General features: G+C 36.2%; 1 protein-coding gene across 4 annotated transcripts in view; it reads right to left on the reverse strand.

Annotated features, from left to right (window-relative positions):
• The window catches only part of ATR (ATR serine/threonine kinase), a 125186-nt gene that overhangs the window by 76309 nt on the left and 30242 nt on the right, over positions 1 to 18635 (reverse strand). For all 4 annotated transcript variants that reach the window (XM_023215343.2, XM_023215341.2, XM_023215339.2 and 1 more), the window contains 5 exons: positions 13820 to 13912; positions 11740 to 11870; positions 9062 to 9205; positions 6068 to 6161; positions 5048 to 5173 (listed from right to left, as the gene is read on the reverse strand). In XM_023215343.2, the coding sequence (XP_023071111.2) occupies positions 5048 to 5173; positions 6068 to 6161; positions 9062 to 9205; positions 11740 to 11870; positions 13820 to 13912 (588 nt within the window). The remainder of the gene's footprint in view (positions 1 to 5047; positions 5174 to 6067; positions 6162 to 9061; positions 9206 to 11739; positions 11871 to 13819; positions 13913 to 18635) is intronic.

The raw sequence follows: 18635 nt of genomic DNA on the forward strand, positions 1-18635 counted from the left end.
CTCCTGGGTTCAAGTGATTCTCCTGCCTCAGCCTCCTGAGCAGCTGGGATTACAGGTGTGCCACCATGCCTGGCTAATTTTTGTATTTTTAGTAGAGACAGGGTTTCACCATGTTGGTCAGGCTGGTCTCGAACTCCTGACCTCGTGATCTGCCTACCTTGGCCTCCCAACGTGCTGGGATTACAGGCGTGAGCTACTGCTCCCAGCCTATCCAATATATCAATACCTTTTATTATGTCTACAGTCCCTTTTTTCCTTATTTGACTTTCTGTAACTAGTTTGCCAGTATAGAATGGTATATTTTGACTCCCAGTTATTGCCTATGCAACAATTACTGAGCTTATCTTACTTACTCCTTACTCTCCCCCTTCTCTCATTTAAAAAATTTCATTATTTCTACTTTACTAGAATACAACATTTACACATAATTATCCCACCCTTGCCCCAGTTGTTTTAGTCTTATATATTTTGTTAAATACATAAACAGTAACCATCAGACTTTTTGCCAAAGTCTCCCCAGTTATCTCTTGACTTAATGAAGCTCATCCTCTAATACATCTCTTAGGAAAGGATCACTTGTGAAAACCATATTACTTCAATTCTTATAGGTTTAAAACCATGTTCTTATCCATGATACTCTAAGGACAGCTTGACTCTTTCTTGACTCATACTTTATGACATTTTTAAAAAATGTTGCTATTTTCTAGGCCCACTCTGTACATTCCTACTGAGAATTCTGATACCAACCTACTTTTTCTGTCCTTGCAAGTAATTTTTTGAAAAAATTTCTTTTGCCAGGAAGCTTTGAAGATTTTTTATTATTAAAGTCTAGGATACATCTCAGAGTTAATTATTCTAGGTCAGTTTTCTCCAGGATACAAGCCTTTTCAATATATAGATAAGGTCTTTTTTTCCAGAAAGCTTTCTTGGATTATAATTTTAAATATTAATTCTGTTCTCTTGTTTTGGTTTTATTCTCCAGAGACACTAATTATTTGCATGTGAAATTTTTGCCAATCTTCCATTTCAACTACTTTTTCTTTTTATTCCTTTATCTTTTTTATTCCTTTTTAAACCTTTTTCTAATTTTTGTTGTTTTTTATACCTTTATTCAATGCCCCTTGCTAAATGTTTAGTCAAATACATTCTACCCTGTAGTTCTTGTAATTTAATCTTCATTTCAATTTCTTTCCTAAGTTCAATCACCCTTGTTTCATCTTGGTTTTTATTTCTCTTGTTTTTTAATTTTTTCATTCAACTTTTTTTATATCTGAAAATGATTGCTTAAAATATTCAATTCAAGTCAGTGCTAAGTTCAATTTTCCTCCATGTTGTGGTTGGTTTTGAGGAGGAACTGTCATCAACTCACAGACTTTATTTTCATTTTCTATTTTTGTCTTACAGGAACCTTGCATATATATATTTTTTTTCTACACATATTGTGCAATTTCTAAACTGGAAAACCCTCCATAACAGCTATATGCAGTAACAGTAAGCATTCTGCAGTGGCTTCAGGATTTCTTTCATGAATATCCATGTCAGCATAGTGAAGTGCAGTTTTCTTCATGAATAGCTTTTTTTTCTTCTTTTTCTGGTAGCAGGGGGAGGATTTGGTTCATCCCTGATTTTGTACATTTCTTTTACTACTGCAGGACCCTTAAAATTCTCCCTCTTACTTTCTTCTTTCTGTTTATGACTAAGTCTCTGAACAGTGCCTTTCCCCTCTTCTTTTACTACTCCCCAGAAACTGATTTTCAGAGACTACAAACCTTGGGCATACTTTCAAGTATCTTCCCTGTAGCCAGCAGTCTGACATACCACATCCTGGACTTATTTTCAGTAATGTTGCACTTAAGAGTATGACTATCTCTTCCTGTTGGTGATTTTCTCTTTGCTCCATCAATTCTTAGTTCCTATTCTTCATTTTCTTCTTCTTTTATACAGTCTTATCAGAATGTAACTGCTCTCAGCACCACACAAGGTTAAGATATGAGCTCCACAGATATCTCTGTTAGTTACAAGTAATTTGAAGTTCATAATATTATGTCTCACAGTTCTCTTGAGGGTGTAAATTATGTGTTCAATTTTCCTCCATGTTTCCTCCAGGTTTCAATTGCTGTCCTTGACACTCTTTATGATGTTTCAGGGGCTATACAGAAATTCAGATTTAGGCATCTACCATTATCCTAGACAACCTGAAAGTCTCTAGCAGCTTTATTTTCAATAGGCTCCTCTCTTATGTGTAATCGTTAGTAAATGTCATTTTATTAGAATTCTGCATTGCCATAAGTTTATTTTAGCTTCTTACAAAGTTCTCTTTTTGGGATTTTATCAAATGGATTCCTTAAACCTGACTAGTATAAGCCTTCAGAAATGAATTATATGGTTTCTTAATTTGATCTTTAGCCTGACTTTTCTATATAGAAATCATTTTCTGCCATCCACTGAGCTTAGAAATCTTCTATTCCTTCAAAAATATATACTCTTGCTTAAAAATAAGTAGAAGATTTCATCTCTTCAATGTCAATGACTGTCTGGGACTACCCATCAGTACAGGGCTTTTGAAGGGTCATTCCATAAAAATAGTTAAGTATCTAATGCTACATTAGCCATCATCTTACTAACTTTCACACCACCACCTCTTGCAGTTTGCTTTGTGGCTACATTATATCCAATCATTTGTTTAGCCACTCCTACCACAACTTTAAGTGTATTTTTAAATAAAAACCTCCTTTCAATCCACTCTTAAAGTATCTTTTCCTTTCCCTGTGGCTACAATTTTAAATTCTAAAACAGGATCTTTTGCATCTGTTGTCTCATGGACCCTAGGAGTACTGACTACAAAAACTCTGGCCTCTAATCCTCTTATCTTATGCCAGTTTCATGCTCTGGTGGTATTTCTATAGGTTCAACCAACTTGTAGAGTTGCACTGTCCAATACAATAGCTACTATCCACATGTGGCTATTTAAATTTAGATTAGGCCAGGTAGAGTGGCTCACACCTGTAATACCAGTACTTTGGGAGGCCCTGGCAAGAGGATTGTGTGAGGCCAGGAGTTCAAGACCAGCCTGGGCAACACAGCAAGACCCCATCTCTTAAAAAAAAAAATTAGGTGAGCATGGTGGCACACACCTGTAATCTTAGCTACTTAGGAGGCTGAAGTGGAAGAATTGCTTGAGCCCAGGAGTTTGAGGCTGCAGGGAGCTGTCATCACACCCCTGTACTGGAGAGACCCTGCCTCTAAATATAAATAAATAAATAAATTTAAATTAGCAAAATTAAACAGAATTAAAAATTCTGTTCCTCAGAACATAATGTTTGAGCATATATTACAAGTGCTCGAGAGAGCCGCATGTGGCTAGTGGCTACTGCTGAAGAGTACAGATATAGAATATTTTTATCCTCACAGAAAGGTCCTTTGGACAGTACTATTCGAAATCTTAATTCAATTGTCTTCAACTTCAAATTTAATCTTCTTGCCACAGTTGGGAAAGAACCCATTTCCTTCTCTCTTTATTCCCAGGTGTTTTGGGCCAGTATCACTGGAGTATGGTTAGGAAGACCTGTGCTTCTGGATCTTTATTCTTTTTTTACCTCCCCATGGATCCTCCAATCTTCTTTGCCTTTAGTTTTTTCTTACCAGCCTGCCACAAATTTATCCAGGTATAGATGCTAAACTACATTAAATCCTGACTTTTAAAAAATCCCATAATAATATATGGCTATTATATCTTAATCAGACTACTCAAGACTCCTGCAAGTACACTTCTCTTCTTATTCTGTCTAGATAATCTATTAGCATCTAGGCTTTACATTGAAGGAACCCTATAAGGGAGTTGACAGATATGATTTATCTTTTGTGATCCAGGAGGCGAAGTGGGGCAGCTGCAGCTTTCCTTAAGACTGTAAGAAATCTCCTTCAATTCTCAGATTTAGTTATTTGTATCTAGGAAGTGACGATCGAGGTGAAGTTTCCTTACATTAGACCATGACTGTGCCATCTGCTTGCAAATAACCTAAACTAGAAAACTTCTATGCAAAGAGGAGAAAACCTTTGTGATTTATAAATCTCTGTATTAAATTAAAAGGCTAAACATCCTTTGAGTTACCTGAAAACCAGGTAAAGGTATGGGGCTAGGGGCAAGCAAAGGGTAGTTTCATTGTAGTTTAGAGCAGGAATAGAGGCTGTAACATTGATAGTGAACATCTATAGTCAGGAAGGCATAATACTTAACCTAGAGGAAATTCAAGGCTCCTCCCCTCTGTTGGGATCATCTCCACACTGGCTGCTACCCACACTGGTTATACAAACTCACTGCCCCAGAAACACGTGCTCATTACCATCACATATATCTTTTGTCCTAAGTAAGTGTTTACTTCTATTAATGAAAGGAAATACAACCCTTCCATTATAGAATGGTAATTGCAAAATTCATGAGGGTCTTAGGTTCTCACATCTTACCATATGGGTTCTAGATATGCAAAAATGAGTAATTCAGTTAATTTTTTCCAATTTATTCATATACAGTGATCTGGTATTTTAAACACCAGTTCTCACCATCATCAAGTTTAGGGATAATCTACATTATGTTGCCAAAGAAAACAATAAAGTTCATTTGCCCCTTGAAAAAGTAAACTTAAAGATTTAGCTTCATTAAAACTAACATTAATTCAGTCAAAATGTACAATAGTAAAACTGCTGACATTTCATATGACATATATCCATAAGAAATATGTGAGAAGACTTACATAAACTGCTGCTGTATTATATAATTATATACACCTTTACTTAGGAAGATGCAGTAACCTAAAATATAACCATCAAATCATGATCCTTCAAAAACAACAAAAAACTGCAAAACCCTGGGATTCAAGCTCAAAGGGCATCTCATGGATTCCTAATTCTCAGTCAGATCTGATAATTCAGGTAAAATAAAAATTTCTTCTTTCACTAAATCACAAACAAAAATGTCATTCTGTCATCTTTTCTTTAAGCCTCCAATCTTTCTTTGTTATACATTTTTAATTATATCATCTTAGTATACCTGATTTTTATACAAGGTTTCCTTTAAGCTTGTAAGAGCATGAATACGAACATCGACATTTTCATGTTGAATGGCCTTCATAGACAGCTGAAGAGTTGTTTGAAGATCCGTGCTCTCAGAGGTCTCCTACACACAAAGCACAGACAGACAGACCTTATTAATCAACTATTTTAACAACCATTTCCAAAGGCCTAAATTCCCTAGTTACCATTAAACTATACCAAACCAATTTTTTAAAGTAATAAAGTTTCCATTCCTTCCTTTGTATAGCATAAGTCATTTTTAGTAATTCTAAGGGAAAGGGATTTCATTGTAAAATTTTTAGACGTGGAGAAAAATTTTATCCCAACTAAGTAAGAATTTACTTATCTAAAATAAGTACTTCTTGACAGGAAGTGTAAGTTTCTCTTAATTTACAGAGGGTTACATAATAGCTTTGAACCAGGTCTATGGATTATATAAGTAATTCACTTCCTTTCACTACCCAAGGTGATACCCAAGGTCAGATATTCCACTTTCTACCCAGAAGTGTTATGAAATCACCACTAACATCTTCATAATTTTAGAGCGCTCACTAAGATTTAAAATGCTGGAATTTTACATTATTCCCCTTCTAAATCTCAGGAATCATTCACATCTGACATTTCTATGTCATGGTTTGTAGCACAACAAAACTAGAATCGCCCCACAGCTTTCCTTTCTTCTCTTAGGGCATGCCGCTGTGGTAGCTCTTCTTTTTGGGACAATAAGGACACTTTGGTCTGGGTAGTAAAGGCATAAGTACTGTATTTTTTGCTCTCTGTTCTATCTAATGCTGTTACATCTTTAATCTAAATGCTAAAACTTCCTTCCAAAAGTCATGGATTCATGGTAGCATTATCTACTCACCAGGAATTAGCCATTAGAATAGGACTATATTATCCCTAGATATGATCCTAAAGGATCTTTATTCAATGTATTGGAATTTGGGAACAATTCTGTATTGATGATCTCCTAAACCACAAATTAAAAATTAAATACCTTTCTGTATTCCTGGAGAATGGCTTTTATCTTTTTTAATTCTGGATGATCAGGTAAAAAATATATTTCATGAAGAAAATCTTGCACAGCATCCCTAATAGTCGGAATAAAAAGAATTATTTGCCAAGAATATGAATACTAAAAAAATGTAAAGCAAAAGTTCAAACTAAGGCCAATTTAATTCATAATTAAAAGTGCTAGTTGATTACTGAGCTGCAAAGTATTTTCTAACTATGTCTAAGACGCTCAGCTAAATTATTAGTGGAAAATGACCAAAACTATGAAAATCACTCTATAATAGTGCTAAAATCAACCATGCTTCTCAGCATACAAACCCATATATACAGTCCCTTCCTCTTCAAGCTGGGCTGAGTGTGCAACTTGCTTTAGCAAATAGACAGTGGCAGAAGATATGCTGTGCCAGTTTGGGACCTAGGTATTAAAAATGCCTGCAAGTTTCGCCATAAAAAAGGATGAGTTCATGTCCTTTGTAGGGACATGGATGAAGCTGGAAACCATCTTCCTGAGCAAACTATCGCAAGGACAGAAAACCAAACACCGCACAGGTGTTCTCACTCATAGGTGGGAATTGAACAATGAGAACACGTGGACACAGGGTGAGGAACATCACACACCGGGGCCTGTTGTGGGGTAGGGGGAGGGATAGTATTAGGAGATATACCTAATGCAAATGACGAGTTAATGGGTGCAGCACACCAACATGGCACATGTATACATATGTAACAAACCTGCATGTTGTGCACATGTACCCTAGAATTTAAAGTATAAAAAAAAAATGCCCCCGCAAGTTTCCATTTGTGTGTTCTGGAGAGCCCTAATTCACTATGTAAGAAGTGTGGCCACCAACATGGACAGACCACGGTACAGAGAGAGAGACTCTGAGACTACACAGAATGAGAGAGAGGCCCAGCCCAGTCCACCTGCCAGCTGAATGTGGCCACACCAGGGACCACTTGTAAGACCAGTAGAACTGACCTGCTTAGCACAGTCCAGATTGCAAAATTATGAGCAAATAAAAATGCTCGTTGTTTTAAGACACTAGGTTTGGGAGTGATTTGGAATATAGCAATAGACAGCCAAAGACTACCCCAATACACAAATTATCATGAAGAATTATAAAAATATATATATAAGTAATCCTTATCAGGGCTATAATTTTTAATTTCCTTCTAATATAATAAATGCTCTAATCTTTCTGGGTCCAAATATAAGTGTTTCTAAATTCTAGTCTTCGTTAACTCATGCAATAAATATATATTAAATAACTACTATGTGCTATTACATGCTAAGCACTCTGCTAGTCACTGGGGATGGAACAATAAACAAAGCCAAAGTAGTGCCTTCATTCAGCAAGCTTAATGTCTTCTATCTTGCAGTGTCATGATCACAACTCAGGGCAGCCTCAAACTTCTGGGCTCAAGAAATCTTCCTGCCTCAGTCTGCAGTAGCTAGGATTACATGCTTTTTTTTTTTTTTTTTTTTTGGACAAGAGTCTGGCTCCGTCGCCCAGGCTGGAGTGCAGTAGCGCAATCTCGGTCACTGCAAGCTCCGCCTCCCGGATTCACACCATTCTCCTCCCTCAGCCTCCAAAGTAGCTGGGACTACAGGCACCCGCCACCACACGTGGCTAACTTCTTGTATTTTTAGTAGAGACAGGGTTTCACCATGTTAGCCAGGATGGTCTTGATCTCCTGACCTCGTGATCCGCCTGCCCCAGCCTCCCAAAGGGTCTTTTTTTTTTTTTTTTTAAATGTTTCTGTATTTTTTGTAGACATGGGGTTCTCACTATGTTGCCCAGGCTCCTGGCCTCAAGCAATCCTCCTGCCTTGTCCTCCCAAAGTGTTGGTATTGTTGGCATGAGCCACCATGCCTGGTCAGGATTTTTCTTATGATTATGAAAAAGGTAGAGAAATGATACTTCTGTAATAAACAGCAAAGATACGACTATGTACAAAACAAATTTTAAAGGTACTTGAAAAGTAGTCCCAAAATCTAAATTAGTGATTTTGTTGTTTTATCATGCACAAAATATCGAAAACAAAAGTATCTTAATTAAATAAAAACACATTAACTTTTCCTTCTTCTATGACTTCTCCCTAATTAGTTACTGCAACTGACTGAAGGGACCAGCAATAGCCTATGGGTGAGTAGGTAAATAAGGAGTACTTCAACCCCAACTTTTCACAAGCAAAGGAATGATTATATACAACGTTAAGTAAAATCACAGAAAAAAAATTAAATATATAGAAAGACATCCCAGTCTAAAAAGCAGCCTGAATCAAAAATACAAATGGGAAAGAATGATGTATGTTCTGTCAATAGTAGTCCACATTGGCTATAGCCTAATGCCTGTTTTGAAAAATTATGGGGGAAGATAGTAAGAAATGGTCTGTGGCCAGATTTTTAGAAAGCCTTCAATATCAGGCTAAGCAATTTGGAATTTGTCAATTAGGAAATGGAGAATCTCAGAATGCCTTTGTATGCTGGAATGACACCAATAAAAAGAGATTTTTAAAACACAGTTCTAGTAACAATATCAAGAAAAGTGAGAAAAGCTTAAAGGAACAGAGGCTAGTTCAAAGCTTAATGCAATGAAGTAATAAAGGTTTCAAGTAAGGTAAGCTGCAGAAAGTAGGTATTTCTCCTAACCTTTCTCATGCTATTCAACTGTCTGCCTTTTGACTGTGAAAACAAAGGTAAATTAGGTTTCACATTTACAGAATTAATGAAAAATAATTTTTAACTGCTGACCTATTAATTAGTGAGTTTTAGAAATAATTATAATAGAAGCAATGCCACAACTGAAATAGCATCATGTCAATATGTAATTACATGCCAATTACTTTTGTTACTGATGAACCCTGAAATTCAAAAAAGTGAAAGTTCCACATTACCATCAGTAATTTTAATACCTTGAGACATAAAAATACAGTTTAAAAAGTTATTATTTTACTTTAATTTCAGTTACAATACCTGTTTTCAATTATGAGGTAGTGAAAGATAGCTGCAGTTTCTTTAGGCTGGATGTGTATAAGAGGTAACAAAGCTACTATTACATGACTGAGAAGGGAGCCCAGACAAGCATGATCCAGGCAACGAACAAAGCAGTCCCAAGCTCTATGTGAAAAAACAAATAGAAATGAAATCCAATTAGTTTTATTATTTGTAAAGCTCTATCAATTAGTTATTAGTTGAAGACACATGATATATATAAACAATAGATTAAAAGGCAGCTTTAAAGCAAAGATCAGTGCTATATATTCAAATAAAGTGATGTCCAAATTATATGAAGTCAAAAAAGCAAGGGGAAAAAGTGTTTGGGGCAGAATTAATACAAAAAAAAAAGTGTGTGTGTGCATTTGCTTATTTTTTTACAAAGAGTAGATAAACAAAAATTAATAAAAATAGGTATCTGTAGAGGTCAAAACTGGAATCTAGATTTCTGACTATAATTTGTTACACAGATTTGAATTTGGGACTATGCAAATGTTTTATATATTTTTAAATTAAATAAAATATAGGGGAAAAGCAACTCTTAAAAATTTTAAACAAACTGAAACAAGTGAACCTAACTAAATATTAAGTCAGTAGCACATGCACACAGAAAATAATTACTTCACATGATTTTAAAACATATTCTGACTATATATCTCTAACAGGATGTATTTTATTGACAAAAAGAGCCTCCAAGAAGCTTAAACTGCACTCAGCAGTCTTACTGTTGGTAGTAATATTGAAATTGTCACTTTAAAGACATATATATGTATACAGAAAGAAAAATTACGTAAATGTATAAGATAAGTCATTAGGAACAAAGACAGAATAACTGGAAAGAAATATAATGTAAAACCAAAGAGTTAAGTCAAAACTATGTGATCTTTATTGTACTGGAAATACACACATATATATACATATAAACTCAAAATCTTTTTCTCTTTATAAAAATTTTCTAGTAGCTATATTCACTTAAGACTTAGAAGCAATGACAGTAGGCCCAATGAGTGCCTATACTGGGAATTAATCTGGGCTCAAAGGAACCAGAGCCAGGGTTCCTTGAAGAAATCGCTAATTTTGAGTCAGGGGCAGGAAATGTTCAAGATGAGCCCGGGTCATCTTGTCATGCCCGAAAGCAGAAAATCTATAAGAGATTAATGGAGGTTATATCAAAACTCATAGATACCAACTTGAAAGGATTTCTACTTGCATAAGATGGGACAATTTCAGCAATAAAAAAGGCTAGTGATTTTAATGGATAAAATTAATTAAACTTATAAAAATCTATGTAATCAAAATGATATTATAAAAGAAGAAAAACTTCACTGGAGGTTGCTACAGCACAAACCTATATTCCTAAATTGATTAACTAAAAGGAAATATTCAAGTAATTATGAACTGCTCTTCCTACACGAACTATGGTTGTTTTGTTTTTAAAGACAAGGTCCTGCTATGTTGCCCAAGCTAGACTCAAACTCAAGTGATCCTTCTGCCTCACCTTCCTAAGCAGCTGGGACTACAGATATGTACAATCATGCCCGGCTAGGCAAATTTTATGAGGAATTTTAAGAATAATCCCACCTAGTAAATACAGAAGGAATAATAAAATTAGAAAATCACTATTTTATCAACTGTAATGAAATAATGGACTTAGGCAATGATCATTAATTAATGCTAAAATCATCAGATGAAAGATTAATGAGGAATTTTATAATAAAGGGATTCAGGTTGATAAAACCTACTGTCTAATCTTACCATTACTAAAAGTGGACAACTAGATATTATTATGTGGCTCATACTGTGCCACAAGAGAAGCACAAAGCCTCACCTATGAGGCATGTTATAATAATAAATTGAACCTAAATCTAATCCAGCATCTATATCTAGGTACCCATTTATAGAAAAAATAGGGATGAAAGAAAAGATAGAGGGAAAAGTTAAATTAGCTATTCTCCAAATCCCACATCCTAAAATCTTAACAGCCTAAAATAAGTAAAATGTGTGGGTAGGGAATTTAACGGATGAGGTTGTTTACAAGAGGCACTTAAGGAGCCAGGCAACCAAATACATGTATGTAAACTTCATTTATGTCTAACTCAAGAAATAATGATACATGCAAACATCTCTGGGAAATGGCATCTACAACATGATATATACAATATCTTTGGGAAAAATACCTTTGAGACAACTGGAGGAAATGTGAATAAGGACTGAGTTTTAGATTAGATATTTCTATTAATCCTGCTAAGTATAATAATTCATGAAGGTTATTTTTTAGATGCCCTCATCCATTAGATACATCTAAAGTATTTACAAGTACAATGATATGATTCTGGGATCTTCTGTAATATACCCCAACTAACAATCAAAAAGGTAGAAGTGGATTAGAAAAAACTAGCAATGTTGATAACTGCCAAGGTTGGGAAATAGGTATGAAGGTTCACTGATAACGCTTCTATTTCCCAGTATGTTAAAAGACTTTCATGGTAAAATGTTTTAAAAGAAGTAAATACGTTCTGTTTTCAATACAAACAGTCTTTCTCCCTTAATTATTTATTACTTGAACCCAATTTCCTTCAAAGAGATAATAATTCAAGTTAGTGCTACTGGAAAATGCAAAATAATAATAATAATAATAAACTCAGGCAGTCATTTACCTGCAACACAATTCAGGAAAATCATCCTTGAATCGAAGGCCTGTTCTCAGTGTGGTCATCATCTTCACCCTCACAGAACTGACATGTTTGGGTCCCATTAACTTCATCAAAGACATCAAACTGTTCAAGGCCTATAGAGTTAAGTAGCGCTTCAGAGTAAAGCTTACAAACATGCTGCCAGAAGCAGATGAGCCCTAAGGACAAGTGCTTCCCACCCAATATCAGGGGTCATCTATTCTCAGATAACACAAAAGATCGAATCAATGTTGGCCAGTTTGTTTCGTCCAGTTGTTTATGTCTTATGCGGGAATTATAAATGTGAAAAATACAAGTTGAGTTCTTTTTTGTTTTGTTTTTTCCCTTGAAGGTGATTTGTTATTTTGGCCCAATATTCATCTAGAACGGTAAAATTTCTAATGTATTAAAGGTATAATGCATATTGTTTAATTTCTTTCATATCTATCCCAAACTGCCATATGCATACATAAAACAAGCTAAATTAAAATCATTTGAATTTGAGACCATATAAAAATTTTTGAAGTAAATGGAATACTTCATAGTGATCAATAGTTAGGGAAATTTTTGTCCTAATGATATTAAATTCAAGATGTCCTGAATTTAGTAAAATAAATAATTAATGATATACTCAGAAAATGAAACACATGAAAAACACAGAACCAGACCTGTTATCAGCAGCTCCAGTTTATAATGAAGAGGTAAAGAAACTCTCTGGTTGACTTTATATGCCAAAACATGCAAGCTCTTTATGGTTTACAAGACAAACTCTAGTTTTCTTAGATTCAAGGTGATTCTCTCACTTAGGATAGCAATTGGAGAAACAATAAGAAAGGGCCGGGCACGGTGGCTCAAGCCTGTAATCCCAGCACTTTGGGAGGCCGAGACGGGCGGATCACGAGGTCAGGAGATCGGGACCATCCTCCTGGCTAACACGGTGAAACCCCGTCTCTACTAAAAAATACAAAAAACTAGCCGGGTGAGGTGGTGGGCGCCTGTAGTCCCAGCTACTCCGGAGGCTGAGGCAGGACAATGGCCTAAACCCAGGAGGCGGAGCTTGCAGTGAGCTGAGATCCGGCCACTGCACTCCAGCCCGGGCGACAGAGGGAGACTCCGTCTCAAAAAAAAAAAAAAAAAAGCCATGTAGATGAAATAGTAGTTGGTTCGGGGATTACATTTACTAGTTGACACCAAAAGAACAGGCATTGGTTGCTAAAATTTGCAGAGTTAAATATGGTATCATATGTCTTTCTTTACTCCTTAAGATTGTTAAAAAAAGGGGGGGAGTAGTATACACTGAAATAAAAGCTTCCATTCATAGGTGTTTTCTGTTTGTTTGTTTTTATTGTAATCCTACTGACTGCAGAGGTGGAAAGCAACAGAAAGGGAAATTTTATCAATATCTAAAATTTTACTCCAAACTATAGGACAAAAGTTTCCAATGGTGGCCAACTATTGCAGCAGTCATAATGAAACTTCATTGTGGCACAAGTATTTAAACATAAAGTTGCTTTACATTATAATAACCTAAGATTTCTGGTGTTCAAAAACACCATGGGCCATGACCCACACCAGACCAATCTAAACCAAGGAGACTCAATGATGCAACTTTTGTTTGAGCTTTCAGTGATTGCTAGTCTCTTTCTTCAAATGCTGGACTAGATGTTGTGATGACGTGAGCTTGAAGCCATTGAGGTCATTACCTGGCTCTTAAGTACAGAGCCAACCCAGGTGAATCTGAGCCAAAAGACTGACTCTGAGAACATTTTTGAGTCCAAAATCAAGTTATGCCCAAAGCTACATTATCCTTACGCTTTTAGTAACACAGCCACAAATTCCTTTTAGTCACTTTAGGTTAGTGTTCTATCCCTCCTAAACTAAAGAAATGAAACGAATACAATTCCAATTTTTAGACTCCCAAAAAGCTTATATAAGTTCTTCAGCAATAGAGAATGTCATGTTTGGTTATTTCTCATCTTTGAATGTTTGTAGCTAGATGCAGAATTTATCTATATTCTATATGAATTTTATCTTAGCACTTTGGAACTCAACTATCACCACTTACCATTTTTTTATCTTCAATGCCAACACTAGAGCTCAGTAACTGCATGTTAAAAAAAGCCAAAATGCCCAACAATTTGGGTTGTAAATAATCAGCCTAAGAAATAAAAACAGATAATATGTAAGCTTTATACAGATTGAATTTCTTAAGTTGACATTTTAATTATTTAATTAATGTCATTTATATTTTACCTAACTAGACTAGCATATTGGAAATAAAGACTTGGTGAATTAAGTTTCTCCAAAAACATATATCTTCACATGTAGTATTTAAAGAAACTAATGAAATGATTTATAGTCACCATGAAAAAATACGATTAAATGTACAGTACAAGGAGAAAATGATAAGTTTTTTAATCATGGAGTGAGCTGGGGTGGGATCCTCAGGATCTGATTCATTTCAGGATGTGGAGTGGAGAGGAAAAGAAGAAAGAAAAGAATAGAGAAAGGAAAGGGACTGTCCTTAGTCTATGACATTTAGAGCTAAGGTAGAAAAGTACGATTAAGGAAAGGGTATCCCACCAGAAAAATGATCTGACATAGGGGATAATATCCCGAGGTAATAGGGGAAAAGAGGCACAAGACCATGGGCATCAAAAGTTGCAGGCTAGATATCATCATCCATGACACTTTAGGTTTCCTGAAGTAAACAGAGCTCCTTCCTTAGTTCGTTCCTTCCTTCCTACCTTCCTTCCTTCTTCCTTCCCTCCCTCTCTCCCTCCCTCCGTCTGTCCCTTCCTTTCTCCCTCCTTTCCTTCCTTCCTCCCTCCTTCCCTTCCTCCCTCCCTCCTTCTCTTCCATTCCTCCTTCATTTGCTTCCTTCCTCCCTCTTTCTTCTTTCTTCCTCTTTTTCTTAAACAGGGTTCTTTCCTTCCTTCCTCCCTCCCTCCTTCTTTCTTTTTCTTTCTTTCCTCCTTTTTCTTTTTTCTTAAGAGTTCCTTCCTTCCTTCCTATTTTTCTTTCCTCCTTTCTCTTTTTTTCTTTTCTCTTCTCTTCTTTTCTTCCTCTCTCGATCTCCCTCTCTCTCGACAGGGTCTCGGTCACCTAGGCTGAAGCGCAGTGGCACAATCACAACTCACTGCAGCCTCAACCTCCCAGACTCAAGCAATCCTCCCAGCTCAGCCTCCTGAGTCCCTGTGACTACAGGCATGCACCACCATGCCCAGCTAATTTTTTGTAGTTTTTGTAGAGACGGAGTTTCGCCATGTTGCCCAGGCTGGTCTCAAACTCCTGGGCTCAAGCAATCTTCCTGCTTTGGCCTCCCAGAGTGCTGGGATTACAGGTGTAAGCCACTGTGCTCAACTGAGTTAATACTTTCTTAAGAGACGGTCCTGGAGGAGAGGGCATGGGCTTTAAGTCAGCCAAATCTAGGTTTGAATCTTAATTTTGACACTTCCTAATGTGTGATCTTCTATAAGTTACTTAATTCTTCCAAGTCTGTAAAATGTGAACAATAAAACCACCTACTGCATAGAGCTGCTGTAAAGGCTATTTATATCCTGTAAAGATACCATTTATTGACCAGGTGCGGTGCACCGCTCACCCCTATAATCCCAGCAATTTGGGAGGCTGAGGCAAGTGGATTACATGAGCTCAGGAGTTTGAGATCAGCCTGGGTAACATGCTAAAATTCTGTTTCTATAAAAAAATTAGCCAGGCATGGTGGCACACACCTGTGGTCCCAGCTACTCAGGAGGCTGAGGTGGGAAGAACGCTTAAGTACCAGAGGCAGAGGTTGCAGTGAGCTGAGATTGTGCCAGTGCAGTCCAGCCTGGGTGGCAGAGCAAAACCCTGCTTCCAAAAAAAAAAAAGATATCATTCACTAAGGACTTAGTATATGGTTAAGTATTAAATCAATTTGTTCATATTATTACAAACTGAGAATGTGACCACTCTGTAAAGAATATTCTTCCGTTTCATGTCTTTATGTACAGACAGAAGAAAGAAGAAAAAAAAAAAAGAGCTGGGAATAAGTAGCAACTAAAGCATTTTGAACTCTATAAGAAAGTTGTACTACTTGACGTTGAGGCATCTGATTTAGGTATCTTCAGGTTCCATGCATTACCAAGAAAAGGGCAGGAGGGTGTGTGCTACCATATAATAGAGAGGAGTGAGGTATCCTACAAGTCTCTCCAGATAAGATGTCAGGATAAATCTTTATCTTTCCTAGCACCAGAAATCATCTGGTGTTTAATGCCTAAAATTGCATTTTGTTCTGCAAACTTCTGATTTAGATTGAGAGTCAACTTTGGCATGGTAAGCCACAATTCACTAATTGTATGGTTCCAGCCTATATTGCTTAAATAAAAAGCAGATAAGGATCACACAATCTATGTCAACATTCCAATATTAAAGTTCTTGCACTCAAACAATTATTTAACTTTATCTATCTACCAATATATTATCTATCACCAAATACTTATTACATATGCCTAGAATCCTGTGCAGGGTACAGGTGTACAAGATAAGCAAAGTCATTCTCTCTCATTAGCTTACATGGTAGACTAGTATGAATGGAAGACACTAAATAAGTAAGTATGTAAACAAAGTTGTGATAATGCTGTAAGAAAATAAACATGATCCTGTGATAGACAAGAAATGTGGTAAGGGAGCTGAGACAGGGTATTTGGGAAACAGGGTATTTAGATTCTTTGAAATCTAAAGAATGAGAAAGATCCAGGATATTTTTCCAAGTAGACAGACCACCCAGGGCCTAGGTCTCGAAGCAGGAAAAACTTTGGCATGTTTAAGAAACACAAAGGAAATTATGTTGAAATACAGGGAGAAAGGAAGAAATGGGTTGTACCATGTGAGAGTAGAAAGGTAGGCAGATCATGTATGGCCTTACAGATTTTATTTTATGTTAAAGGCAATGAAAATCATAGAAGGAATTTAATCAGGGGAATGATATGAGTTTGTAAAAAGAGCACTCCAAAGGCTGTGTAAATAATTAATTGTAGAGAGGGAAGAATGAAAGGACAGAATCATTAGGAGGCGTTCACAGTTGTCCCAAGAAAGATGATGGTTATTTGTGTAAGGGTGGTGGCGACAGAAATGAAAAAGATATATTTTGGAGAGACTTGATAGGATTTGCCCATTGTTTGATTATAAAAGGATAAAGGAAATGGAGGGCTCACAAATGCTTCTCAGGTTTTGACTCATGCAACTGGGTAGATGGTACCATTACTGAGATGGGAAAGCTGGGAGAAAAACAGGTTAGAAAGGGAAAATAAAGATTTCTAATGAACATATTATATTTGGAACTGTTTGAGATGCCTATAAGACATGACAGTAGAGATGACGAAAAGGTGAATATCTGTTTGCCATCCTCTCTCCTCCTCAGGTCTATTCTTTGCCGCCTTCTGCCCTTCTCCATACCTGGGACACTGACCAGACTGCATTACTTAGGATCCCTTGCCCTCTGGCTTTCCACTGAATTCAGTCAGCAGGAAATACCACTAGAACAGAGGGTAGTTTTCAAATAGAACAGAGTATGGTATTCATATTTCCTGCTCTGTGGTTTGAGGTAATTCTGGCAGTGGTTACATTCCTCTACAGTGAGAGGACTTCCCTCATGGTTCTGGCTCTCAGTCAGGTTCTAGTAACACTATTTCTTCCCCTTTCCCAGAACTAAGCGGAGGGATTAAGTTTTCTGCTGTTTGTAGTACCTGGGTTCCTTAATATTCCTTGCTGGTTCCCTTAACCTTGCCATGTCACTAAAAGTAGCCCCTTTGTTAAACTATTTCTGTGTAAACGTTTGTGTGTATGCCATCTGTATCCTCCCAGAACCTAACCTATATAAACCAAGCTCAGGGGCAGTCTGGACTGAAATTTCAACTAAAAATTCTCAAAATATAACTCATATTAAAGAAAAAGATCAAAGAAGATCATTAAAGGAGAGAATGATGACTGAGGAAAAACAGCCAGTTACATAGTCCTGAGTTATTCTAACATTTAGAGGATAAAGTAGATAATTTACAGGGAAAAAGCCAGTAAAGAAGCCTAAACATGAGTGAACAGTGAAGCAAAAAAGAAAAATCAAGACAATGTGGTATCACAGATGCCACGTAGGAAAGGATGGCCAATTGTATTGAATGATACTGAAAGGTTGAATAAGATAGGACAGAGAAGGGACTATGAGATTTAATAGCCAAGAAGACTGTTGGTGATCCTGAAAAAAGGAATTTCATAGAATAGTGAGAAAAGAGTCAGACTAGAATGGGAAATAAGAAACCAGAGACCTAGCATTCCATTATTGGAACGGTAAGCTTGTGGAAGTTATTTATATCCTACTGCTCAAGGTCTGATTTTTCACAAAAAAAAAATTTGCAACCTCTGGCATAAATGGGTTAAAATATTTTGCCAATAGTCCTTTAAGTCTCTTACAGGAATGAGGGCAGTTGAAAGAAAAAATAATAATTCAATTCTGAGGATTTATTTTTTTTAAGATAAACAGTAAAGTGATTTCAAATACAAATTTATGGTAGAGAAAGATTTAAAATAGAGAACGTATTTCCTAACTTCCCTTCTATCCAACAATGGATTAAACTACAGTTAGAATTGAAAAGTTTCATTTGTTGAGCTAAGGAAAGAGTAGTTGGAGGGGCAGGGTGAGAGGAGAGCTACGAACATATTCTAACATACACGTAATTTAAAAGTAGTAAAGAAAAATAAACTTCAACATTTTTATTCCGTGAAAAAATAAAATCTACTCAAAACACTTAAAAGTCCACATTTTTCAACGCTAATATATGTTGTTAATAGCCTAAACATGTAAATATGTAAACAAAGTTGTGATAATGCTGTAAGAAAATAAACAT

The sequence above is a fragment of the Piliocolobus tephrosceles genome, chromosome 2 (genome assembly GCF_002776525.5).
Source record: "Piliocolobus tephrosceles isolate RC106 chromosome 2, ASM277652v3, whole genome shotgun sequence".
NCBI lineage: Eukaryota > Metazoa > Chordata > Mammalia > Primates > Cercopithecidae > Piliocolobus > Piliocolobus tephrosceles.